The sequence below is a fragment of the Myotis daubentonii genome, chromosome 9 (genome assembly GCF_963259705.1).
Source record: "Myotis daubentonii chromosome 9, mMyoDau2.1, whole genome shotgun sequence".
Taxonomy (NCBI): Eukaryota; Metazoa; Chordata; class Mammalia; order Chiroptera; family Vespertilionidae; genus Myotis; species Myotis daubentonii.
Genome location: NC_081848.1, coordinates 79673950 through 79684827, shown reverse-complemented (window position 1 = coordinate 79684827; position 10878 = coordinate 79673950). Strand labels below are relative to the sequence as shown.

The following is a 10878-nucleotide window of genomic DNA, read 5'->3' as shown; positions in this document are numbered from 1 at the left end:
TAGTATGCAAAGAGAGAGAAAAAGAGTAATTCTATACTATAGAAATCTGATAAACACTGCCGCTAGCCAGCTGATCAAGGTCAACATCAATAGGGACGTCATGTTGGTAGTACGCACCGTTGGTATGAAAGATGAGAGCGGCACCTTGCCCCTGTGCTCTTCCTCCCCCAAACCCATAACTACAACGAACCATGAAGGAAACAGACAAATTTCAGTTCAGAGACATTATATAAAATACATAAAATACCTGACCAGTCCTCAACACTGTCAAGATCATAAAATGTAAAAAACAAAGTCTGAGGGAGCATCAACCAAGAGGGGCCTAAGGAGACATGGTGTCTAACGGAACGTGGTCCTGGATGCTGTGGAACCGAAAAAGGGCCATCCGGAAAAAAACGGATGAAATAGGCATAAAATGTGAGCTTCAGTCAATAGTAATGTATCAGTATACGTTCATCAGCTGTGACAAATGTGCCCTCCTAATGTACAATGTGAATAATGGTGTGGTGGTTAATTTTATGTGTCAACTTGACAGGATCCTGGGGTTCCCAGGCCTGTGGTCAACCGTGATTCTGGGGGGGGGTCTGTGAGGGTGTATCTGGGGAGATGAACACCTGTTGAATCAGTGGACTAAGCCAAGCAGGTTGCCCTTCCCAATGTGGTGAGCCTCATCCAATCAGCTGAGGAACTACATAGAACAAAAAGGCAGGGCGAGAGGGAACTTCACCTGCCTGCCTGCTGAGCTGGGACGCCAGTGTTCTCCGGACCTCAGTCTGGAGCCCATGCCATCACCCTTCCTGGGTCTCAGGCCTCCAGGTGTGGGCTGGAAATGCACCACAGGCTGCCCTGGGCCTCCAGCGTGCTGACTGCAGGCTTGGGGACTCCTCAGCCCTCATAATAACCTGAGCCAATCATTTATAATAAGTATCTTCCACATACACATACACATACACATACACATACACATACACATACACATACACATACACATACACATACACACCTCCTATTGGTTCTGTTTCTCTGGAGAACCTGGCCTAACGCATAGGAGAAGCTGGGTTTGGGGTATAAGGGAACTCACTGAACTGTCCTCAGAATAATTCTGTAAACCGAGAACTGTTCTAAAATAAGTTCTGATAGAATGATGGTTACCTGGGTGCATACACAGGTAAACTTTCATTGTGCTGTCCTCAGATTTATACGCCTCCCGGATTGCATGTTACACTCACACTATTTAAAGTAGACTTAAGTAGTTGAGACCTTCTGGGCTTGCGGCCTTGTGGGGTGAGAGGGCCCGTGTGAGAACTGGTGGGGCTGTGGACATTTCCGGTGCCAGCATATACACTGCAGATAATTAAATCCATCCCAGCAACTCGCTCAAACCACCAACCACAGAGCCTCCCTGGCTTGGGGGCCACCGGGTGGTGGGAGGCTAACCCTGAGGGGGGTTCCAGTCTTCCCCTGGCATGTACCCTCCAACCCCTGCGAAGAGGACAGACATCTCAGGAAGCAATGCCATGTGTGCCAACTGGTGGAGGGTGTCAGAAGGAGGACTGGCCATGGCTCCCAGTAAAGCCACTGGCCTGGGGCAAGTCCTCCCCCCGCAGGCCTGCCAGACTGGCTGGCAGGAGAGACCGCCTAATTGGGGATTAAGGATTAATTGGGATCTTCCAGGAGAGTGATGTTGAGCTGCTGCAGCCAGGCCTGGCACCTCGATGTGCAGGCTCTGGGCTGGGCAGGGCACGGTGGCTGCCCACCTGCTCAGCCCCAGGGCCATTGCGCTGGCCGCAGTGACGATGAGGATCAGGTATGGGGCTGACGGTCAGCCGAGCTCTGCAGACCAGGTCTTTGCTATAGCTGGAGGCTTGTCCTGGGTCCACCCTGACCCTCAGGCAGCCTCTCTTGTTGGCACTGAGATGTTAGAGTCTCCAGGCCTGAGTGCAAGCCCCACCTCCTCCTCATCCTCACTGTATGGGACGATGCTAGTCCCTTGTCCTCCCAGAGGCTTCGGGTGCCAGGCACAGGGGTGGGTTCATCTGAGGATCATGAGGGATCCTGGCCAGTTCCTGAACAGGAGTGTCACAAAATGCAAGAGATACTTTAGGGAGAATAACCCGGCAGCGTGCACTCATGGCCCAGCGGGAGAGATGTCAGTGGCGCTGTGTGACCTCTAGCAAGTCACTTAGACTGGGCCTCTGGGTTTCCTCAATCTGGAAAACGGGGCATGAAGACGAGGGGAGGGCTGGGGTGAGCAGACGTGTCATTCGGGTCCCCCAGGAAGCAGACAGTGAGATGAAGTTAGGAATGCAAGGCAGAGAAAGGCAAGAAAGCAAGGTGGCAGGAGGCCTCGGCTGTGAGGCCAGCCTGGCCATGCCTCAGCGAATGTAAGGGGAGCTTGTAGCGGAGACCGCCCTGGAGAGGAACCTCGAGTCGGGCAGGAATGTGTGTGTTCTGGCGCCTGCCACGCTGGGCCAGTGGCTGGGGGCTCCGGAAAGAGCTGTCTTCTGAAGGGACCCACAGCCAGAGCCCAACAGCGTCGTCGTCTCTTCCTGGCCGAGCAGTAAAGCTGGGAAGATCAGGTTCCCTCTCGAAGGGCTCTGAGCAGCACCCCTCCCAGGGAGAATGAGATCCATCTTGGGGAAGCCCTCACACATCTGCCCCACCCTCCAGAGCAGGGATGGCGAACCTTTTGAGCGCGGTGTGTCAGCATTTTGAAAAACCCTAACTTAACTCTGGTGCCGTGTCACATAGAGAAATTTTTTGATATTGGCAACCATAGTAAAACAAAGACTTATATTTTTGATATTTATTTTATATATTTAAATGCCATTTAACAAAGAAAAATCAACCAAAAAAATGAGTTCGCGTGTCACCTCTGACACGCATGTCATAGGTTCGCCATCACTGCTCTAGAGCAATCCCGGGTCTGGCAGGGGCCCTTCACAGGGGCCCAGCTCTGGGAGAAGCAGGCTGGTTTACTCGTTCAGGGACCCTTCCGGACACTTGCTGGGGGCCCAGGATCCATTCAGGGCCCCTGCTCACCCAGAGCTCACAATCCAGGGGGCTTGTGACCCAGGACTTAACCTCTGGGGGCCAAATACTGGGTCCTCCAGGGTGAGGAAATGAGAGGCGAAAGCCATCTCCAGGTCTGACGGTACTTTATTATCAGAGAAACAGAGATGGGCTTGGTGGGGAGTGTGGGTGGGGTGAGGGCAGGCAAGGGCATTGCACACAGGTGGGGAATGGGGGGAAGAGGCAGAGGGTCCCAGCTGGAGGCAGTGGGCTTCCAGGAACGCACTCGTGGGCAGTGGCTGTGGTCTCAAGTCCTCTCCGCTGCCTCCAGCTTCTGCGCAGGCTCAGCGAGACATCATTCGCACAAACTCTGCCAGGACAAAGCGGAGGTTTCGGGCCTGTTCTGTGGACCCCACTAGGGGGGCCCATATAGGGACCTTGAGGTGTGAGGGAGTGTGGTCAAGTGAGTCTCCTGCATCTGATGGGTAACAGGTCTGTCTCTAGGCCAAGGAGAGGGGCTTTGTCTTGTGGACAGAAAACATCTTGTAACTCAACTGTTTTCTCTCTGCTTTGGCTGCTCGGAAGCTGAGGAGCAACTCTGGGGCTGCATCCTGATTTTCCGCGGCTTCTGTGATGACCTGGCCCTTGTGCTCCCTCTGTGTCGAGGAGGAGCTGGGTCTGGATGGGGCTGCCTGGATTCGGATCGCGGCTTCATCTACTTCCTGTCGCTGAGCACTGACACTTTCCTAAGAACTGACAGACTCGCTTCTGGCTTCTCTGGTTCGCGGGAAGATAAAGCTCCTCCCTGCTGGGTCCTCCTGATAATTTACTGGGAGAGGATTGGGGGGGGCGCAGGGGGGGGGGTCGCAAAGGGGGGGGGGGCTTCGCTCAGGGCCTGGCCCACAGCAAACGCTCTGCCTCTGTTGTTCTGTCTGTGCTAGAAACCTCCCAGGGTGTGTGGTGGCAGGCGGTACCTTCAAAGTCGATCAGGCCGTCCCCGTTGAGGTCAATGTCTTGAAGGATCTCGTCCACCTCCCGCTGGGTGAGGCGCTCCCCCAGCAGGACCTTGAGGGCTGCCCGGAGCTCGCCCAGGCTGATGCAGCCATCCCTATTGGTGTCAAACTGTGGCGGGCAGCGAGGAATCAGTCAGTCACCCAGCCCCGCCCTCACCGCACACAGCAGGCCCCGCCCGCCCTCAGCCCAGGGGCACACCTCTCGGAAGGCATCCCGCAGCTCCCGGACGCCAATCATGTCTGCCGTCTCGGCCAGCAGCTTGGGGCCCATCAGCTCCACAAAGTCTTCAAAGTCCACCTTCCCGCCACCTGGGGGCCGTGCTCATCAGAGATCCCCGCCCTCCTCTGCCCCTGCCCTCCCCTTCTGGCCTGGGCCGGGTAACTGCCCCACGGGCGGGGCCATCTGTGGTTTTGATGACTTTCCTTAATTTTCCTGAAGAGTTTGGTTGGGTTCAAGCCCTGGCTCCAATGACCTGGCTGTGTGACCTTCGGCAAGTCACTTAACCTTTCAGAGACTCAATGTCCTCATCTAACAAATGGGAATAGAGGGATGGAGGCAGAGTCCTTGCCTTGAGAATGGCCGAGGTCTGGGCTCTGGGGCCAACCAGCAGGCATCTCTGTGCCTGGGCTGCCCAGCTGCCCTGGTCTGGCCTCTGGAGAAGTGGGGATGGGTGGGTCTGAGGCACTTACTGATCTGCTGTGAAATCTCGATGAGCTCCATCTCAGTGGGCATGTAGCCCATCGTCCGCATGCAGGCACCCAGGTCCCCATAGCCGATGTAGCCGTCCCGGTCTCGGTCAAACTCCTGGAAGGCGGCCTGCAGCTCTGCCAAGTAGGGCAGGGTCAGTCCTTCTCCAATGTTGCCCTGGGTCCCAGCTCGGATCAACTCACCCTTCTCTCCTTGGTCTAATCACTCCCTCCATCTAAACATCAGTCTCTTTGCTACCTCAGGGCCTTTGCACATGCTATTCCTATAATTCATTGTTTCAGCAAATACTTAAGGAGCATCTGCTATGTGCCAAGCTCTGCTCTAGGTAGTGGGAATATGACAATGAAGAAGGAAAAGGAAGAAAGGAAGGAAGGAAGGGAAGAAGGAAGGGAGGGAGGGAGGGAGGAAGGGAGGGAGGGAGGGAGGAAGGGAGGGAGGGAGGAAGGAAGGAAAGAGGAAAGGGAGGGAGGGAGGGAGAAAAGAAGGAAAGAGGGGAGGGAGGGAGGAAGGGAGAAAGGAAGGAAGGGAGGGAGAAAAGAAGGAAGGAAGGAAGGAAGGAAGGAAGGAAGGAAGGAAGGAAGGAAGGAAAGAAGGAAGGAAGGAAGGGAGGGAGGGAGGGAGGGAGTAGCTCACATTCTGGAGCACTCTCCCCTCCTCTTGGTCCTCCTGTCATGTACTCAAGGAAGTCTTCCCTCTAAAGTCAGAGCCTGCAGCCCATTTGCACTCGTAGTTGAGAGCACTGAGCGCCGTCTGCACTTGCTGACGTATTGGCGTGTGTCTCCAGAGGACACAGGCCGCGTCTGTCTGGTTGGCCATGTTCCCAGTGCTCAGCACAGGGCCAGGTGGTGCCTAGGAAGTGCTCGCTGAACAAATACAAAAGGGGCCCAAGACCCACCTGGCCAGTGAGACCAGGCAGCTGGCAGCTGGGGCTTTCGTCGGCCCATCCCTGCTCAGTCTGTCCCGTCTCCTCATCTCCTCGCACAGGGCCCCTGCAGCCTCCTTCTGGCTCCTAGCTCCTCCTGGAGACTGCTGAGCGCCCCCCCACCCCCGTGTGCACCCCCCACGTCCACCCCTCCAGAAACTCTAGTTCTTTCCAAACCCTTTACCTTCAATCTCCTCCGGCCGCAGCTCCCGGTCCTGAGGGGCACAGAGGGGTTAGGAAGTCCCTGGACCCCTTGTTTCTTGTTCTTTGGGGCTCTCCAATCAGCCCCCCCCCCCACACCCCTGCACAGGGCCTGTGTCTGACCCTGCTCAGGCCTCGTTCCTCCCCATTCCTGATGGGCCTGGGGTCTCCGGTTCCCCTCCTCTGACGCCGCCAGGCCTCTCCCAGGACCTCCCCACCCCCTGCCACCCTCTTCTAGGGCACGGAGCCCATTGGCCAGAGGTGGGTCTGGTTTGGGCAGATCGCAAGCTTGGTGGCCTCAATGTCACCCTTTGTCTCCTAGAGACCCTGCCACCTCCCTGCCCATCCCCTGGGGGGCTGTCTCTGACATTTCTCTGGGTCTCTCACTGCTCCCCCTCCCATCCGTGTGCCTTTGCTCCGACCTCCCCCCTCAATCCTCTCCCCCGACTCAGGGAGAGGCACAGTGAGGGAATGAGGGCAGTGGCAGGCGGGCGGGCGGGGGCTGTACATACAAGCTGGGTGGCAGCGATGCTGGGCCGCAGGAAGATGCAGGCAGGCCCCACCAGGCTGCTGAGCACCGAGTAGCCCTGGACGCCCCGTCTGGGGCCCCCCGGCTCCTTGGGGCTGTGGGGGGAGCCCCCTGAGCGGGAGCCGGGCCACAGCCAACTGCCCTGCAGCAGAGCCGGCCATGAGCTGGGGCAGTGGCTCCTCTGCACCCCTACCCACGAGCCTCTCCTGACATTGGCACCTCGCCTACTGCCACTCTAGGCTGAGGGGCCCCCCTTACTGTGCAGTTGGGCAAACCTGAGGCTCAGGAAGGGCAAAGGACTTGGCCAAGGCCACTCAGAGAGCCAGAGGCGGAGCGAGACCTTGAGCTCAAGCTCTGGGTCCCCCAGCAGAGAGCAGGGTTGGCTAGCAGGATGGGCAGCTGGGGGCCTGCTGAGCTTGGCGGGACGGGGTAGGCCCAGTGGGGACCAGCCCCCCAACCTCCTGCCCCCCCCGCCCCCCTCTAAGCCCTGCCCCGCCTCAGACAGGGCCCTGCCCACCCACCTGACCCTCCCAGGGTCCAGCCCAGGCTCCTGGCCGTGGCTGCTCCCCCTTCACCCCCTACCTGAGGTCCCCAGTGTCGGGGCCGCTTGGCACAGTTTCCCATGGGCCCAGGAACCATGCCAGGCCGCTGGGCTGGGCCTCTCGGAGGCTGTGGGCTCCCGCCAGCCCCAGCTGCTCCCAGTGAGTCTGGGAGGCGGCAGGGGATTTTCCAAGGGTTTTGTGGGGAAGATCGGGGGCGGGTGGGCAGGCGGGGAGCCCTGGGCACAGGGGCTCGGGTCCTAATCCGGGATTATCTCTGAGTGTCTTTGCTGGTGGGGGGGCTGCTCGGGCTCCAAGGCCCCTGGGCTGCGCAGCCTCCCCTCGCTCGCTCCTGAGGGTCCTGCAGGCACCCGTCCGGGTCCCTCTCCTCCTCCCCCCCCCCCCGCCCCCTAATCTCTCCCCATCAGGACAGACTAGGTTTCTTCAGAGGCAGGGCCTGCCCCTGGGAGGCAGACGCCAGGCAGTGGTGCAGGGCGGCCTGGGGCATCCCTCCTGCCGGAAGGGAATCGGTCTGTGTGACCTCTGCAGACCCTCCGCTCACTGCCTGTCCTGAAAGGAGGCCTGAGAAGCCCCTGCCTCCTCCTGCCAGGCCCCGGCTCTCACCTCGGAGCACCTGCCCGCCCTCCCGCCCTCGGCACTGCTGGCCGGCCCCTGGCCCTCGCCGCTGGATGAGGGGCTGACCAGCCGGCTCTGGGGCCAGGGCCTGCGGAAGGGCTCAAGGGAGGACAGGGCGGGAGGGGCTCCTGGGTCAGCACGCATTTCAGGGCTTCCTCCCGGCGGGGCGCGGCCTGGGTCTGTCCTGCAGGGCCCCAGCTTGGGGGGGTCCCCTCTGTTCGCTCATGGTCCCCTCACTGGGGATAAGCCACAGCCCTGCCCACTTTACCTGCCCATAGGCCGCCTGCACCTGGGCCTCCAGCTCCCGCAGCAGGAGCCGCCGCCTGGTGACTGCGGGGCTGGCAGGGGCCTGGCTGGGCCCCGCAGTGTCCTCAGAGGCCTTGGGGTCCCCCGGGGGGAGGCTGTCACCCTCTGGGCCCTGAGGAAGGGCCATGGAGACGAGGGCTTGGCCCCTCTTGCTGGCCGAGGGGCACCGCCCCACTCCGGTCTCCCCGGTCCTGCGGGAGGGGGCTTAGTGGCAGCGGTGGGCCCCTGCTTCTCTCCTCCCTGCCCCTCCCTCCATGCACTGGGGGCCAACCAGCAGGCATCTCTGTGCCTGGGCTGCCCCAAGTCCCTATCCCATCTCTCCTAGCTCCCCAGGCCTCTCAAACAGCGCCTTACTCCAATCCTAGCCTTCCCTTCCCCCCTCCAGCCTCCTGCTGCCCCCCCACCCCTCCCCCCGCACCTGGGCCCCGCAGGCTTGTGCAGACCCGTCACCTGGCCCTGGGCTCCGGCTTCCGGACCTCCTGCACCCACGCCCCCGTCTGCCCTCTGCTCATGGTGGTCTCTGTCTCTCCCGCAGTCCCTCTCTCCAGCCCTGCCCTGCTGGCGTTTGCCCAGCGGCTCTGTGGCTCTCGGACCATCTCTCCGTCCTCCCTCCGTCTGTTGCGTGGGGCCCCTTTCACAGTGGTCTTTCTGTCTGTCCATCCTGGTTCTCCTACTCTCCCCACCCCTCCCAGCAAGGCTCCTGGATTGTGGAAAGACAGGTCCCCCCAGCCTCACTCCACACCCCCTCCCCTCCTCATGGCACCCCCGCTGAGCCTCTGCTGACCACCCTCCTGCTTCTCAGCGAACAGGAACAGGACGGGGGTGACCAGCAGCCCCCCAGCCTCTCGTGCCCATGTGTCCCCAGACCACTTACCACCCAGTGCCTGCTCCTCGCCTCCCGGAATGAGGTCAGCTGTCCTGTCGGCCCTGCTCCGGGCCCCTCATGATTTATTCACCTGCCCCCCCCCCCCGGCTTTTGTCCGAGGGAACCAGATCCTGCCAGAGGCCTGCCACCTGAGCTGCTGGCCTGGCCGCTCTCGGCCACGCGTGCCGTCCATTCATGTCCATTCATGTATCCTCCGCAAGCACCGAGGCTGGCTGAGACCCAGACCCGGGCTGGCTCCTGGAGCCGCACAGCACCCCCAGGGGCCCTGCTCGCAGGCACATCTCACGCAGAAAGGGGTCCACAGGCCACGTCTCCAAGTGCCTGGGGGGCTTCGCGGAGGAGAGGAGGGCATGGGACGCCATTCGTGGTGTTGCTCACACGTTTAGCCTGGGCTTGGGGTCGGCTGTGAGCTTGGCGAGCTCCGCCGGGTGCTGGAATCTGCAGGATGAGTCGGGTGGAGGCCCTCGGGGAGGAGGGGGCAGTAGCCCCTGGAGAGGGCATGGGGGGCACGGGGTTGGGGACCATCTGAGGGGCTGAATCTTTAGCAAATGTTCATGGAGCACCTGCGCATGCCTCCCTGGAGCTGGGACCCAGTCCCCGCCTCCCGGAACCTTCCACGGGGCGGGAGATGCGCGTTCAGCAAACTGTGGATTGGACCGGCAGGGAGGGACCCAGCAGGATGCTGAGGAGGGGAGTGGGGACCTGGCTGTGACGGGGCCTGTGGAAGTGACACCATGTGGGAGTGGCCGAGTGAAGGGGCAGGACCCCAAAGGCAGAGGACAGTTGCCACACAGCCCTGAGTGGGTCCGAGGGTCTGAGAAAAGGCCAGGGTTGAGAGGCGAGTGGGCGCGGGCCAGGTGGTCAAGGGCGGGAAGGGCTCGTGTGTCCCTTCGTGTGGATCATTTGGAGGCTCAGCCTTCAGCAGCCTTCAGCCCCTCTGCACCTGGGCCACCCCTTCCCAGAGGCCAGGCAGCACCGCCTCCCAGGCCGCAGGTGTGCGCCCTGGGTCACACCTTCCCCCACGCACTCGCTGCGGGACCCAGGCAAGGTTTCTCACCTCCCTGAGCCTCAGTTTCCTTCTCCGAGCAACGGGGGTTGACCTAGTATCGGCCTCATAGCACCTTTGTGAATATTAAATGGTAAAGGATCTTGCCAGTTCCTCATACACAGGCAGGGCTCAAAATATAACGGATGTTACATGTGATAAACGACTTCATGTCCGAATAACCACCTAAGAGGTGAGAAGTGGTGAGAAAGGGGCGTTCCAAATAGAAGCCAAAGCAGGGGGGCTATCACTCGACAGGGTGTAGTGCAGCCGTGGGCAAACTACGGCCCGCGGGCCGGATCCGGCCGTTTGAAATGAATAAAACTAAAAAAAAAAATAAAAGACCGTACCCTTTTATGTAATGATGTTTACTTTGAATTTATATTAGTTCACACAAACACTCCATCCGTGCTTTTGTTCCGGCCCTCCGGTCCAGTTTAAGAACCCATTGTGGCCCTCGAGCCAAAAAGTTTGCCCACCCCTGGTGTAGTGGGTAGGAGCACTCTCCACGAGGGGCAAAGCCTTTCTAGGTGAAGAAAGCCTGGCTTGGAAGTCCTTCCTGGCTCGTGTCCAATGAACAGCATCTTAAGGCACTCACATGGGTGCCCTTGACTTGCCCAACCTGACTTAGCCAAGCTGAGGTCCCAGCTCCAGTGTCCAGGGTGTCCAGGTGGGTCAGTGGTTGACGTACAGGTGGATGTTGGGTGATTGGGTGGATGGGTGGATGATTTGACAGATTGGTGTTTGAATGGTTGGTAGATGGAAGGATGGATGGATAGGTGAATAGGTAAAAAGGTGAATGGATAGATGGTTTTATTGGGTGGGTAGTTGGATGAATGGGTGGATAAATGGATGGGTGGATGTTTTGATGGCTTGCTGGTCAAATGTTTGGTTGTTGGATGGATGGACTATTGGATAGATGGATGTATAGATGGACATAAAGACAGATGAGCTGCCAGTGAAGGTCTTCTACTCTCTATTAAAAGAGTCCATTAGGACTCTATCAGGAACCTGCAAGATTCTTTATCATTTAATATTCACAAAGGCACCACGAGGCGGATCTTACCTATTTCGCTGTCT

General features: G+C 59.2%; 1 protein-coding gene across 3 annotated transcripts; it reads right to left on the bottom strand.

Annotated features, from left to right (window-relative positions):
- Positions 1-3141: 3141 nt before the first annotated feature.
- On the bottom strand, positions 3142-8076 carry CABP2 (calcium binding protein 2). Of its 3 annotated transcripts, XM_059711229.1 has the most exons (8): positions 7830-7870; positions 6969-7093; positions 6370-6528; positions 5841-5871; positions 4716-4850; positions 4225-4334; positions 3987-4134; positions 3142-3382 (listed from the first exon to the last, which is right to left on the bottom strand). In XM_059711229.1, exons 2-8 carry the CDS (start codon positions 7023-7025, stop codon positions 3357-3359), a joined length of 666 nt encoding a protein of 221 aa, XP_059567212.1. In that variant the 5' UTR covers positions 7026-7093; positions 7830-7870; the 3' UTR covers positions 3142-3356. The 3 variants fall into 3 exon arrangements, with proteins under 3 accessions (XP_059567212.1, XP_059567214.1, XP_059567213.1); XM_059711231.1 differs by lacking the exon at positions 6370-6528 and having other exon boundaries at positions 7830-7869; XM_059711230.1 differs by lacking the exons at positions 6370-6528; positions 6969-7093 and having other exon boundaries at positions 7830-8076.
- Positions 8077-10878: the final 2802 nt, after the last annotated feature.

Excerpts from the sequence above, each read along its gene's own strand:
- CABP2 (XM_059711229.1), bottom strand. The coding sequence starts at position 7,025 with ATGGTTCCTGGGCCCATGGGAAACTGTGCCAAGCGGCCCCGACACTGG. Across the intron at positions 4,851-5,840 it reads GCGGCCGGAGGAGATTGAAG|AGCTGCAGGCCGCCTTCCAG; the intron begins GTAAAGGGTTTG and ends CCTACTTGGCAG. Across the intron at positions 3,383-3,986 it reads CGGCCTGATCGACTTTGAAG|AGTTTGTGCGAATGATGTCT; the intron begins GTACCGCCTGCC and ends TTGTCCTGGCAG.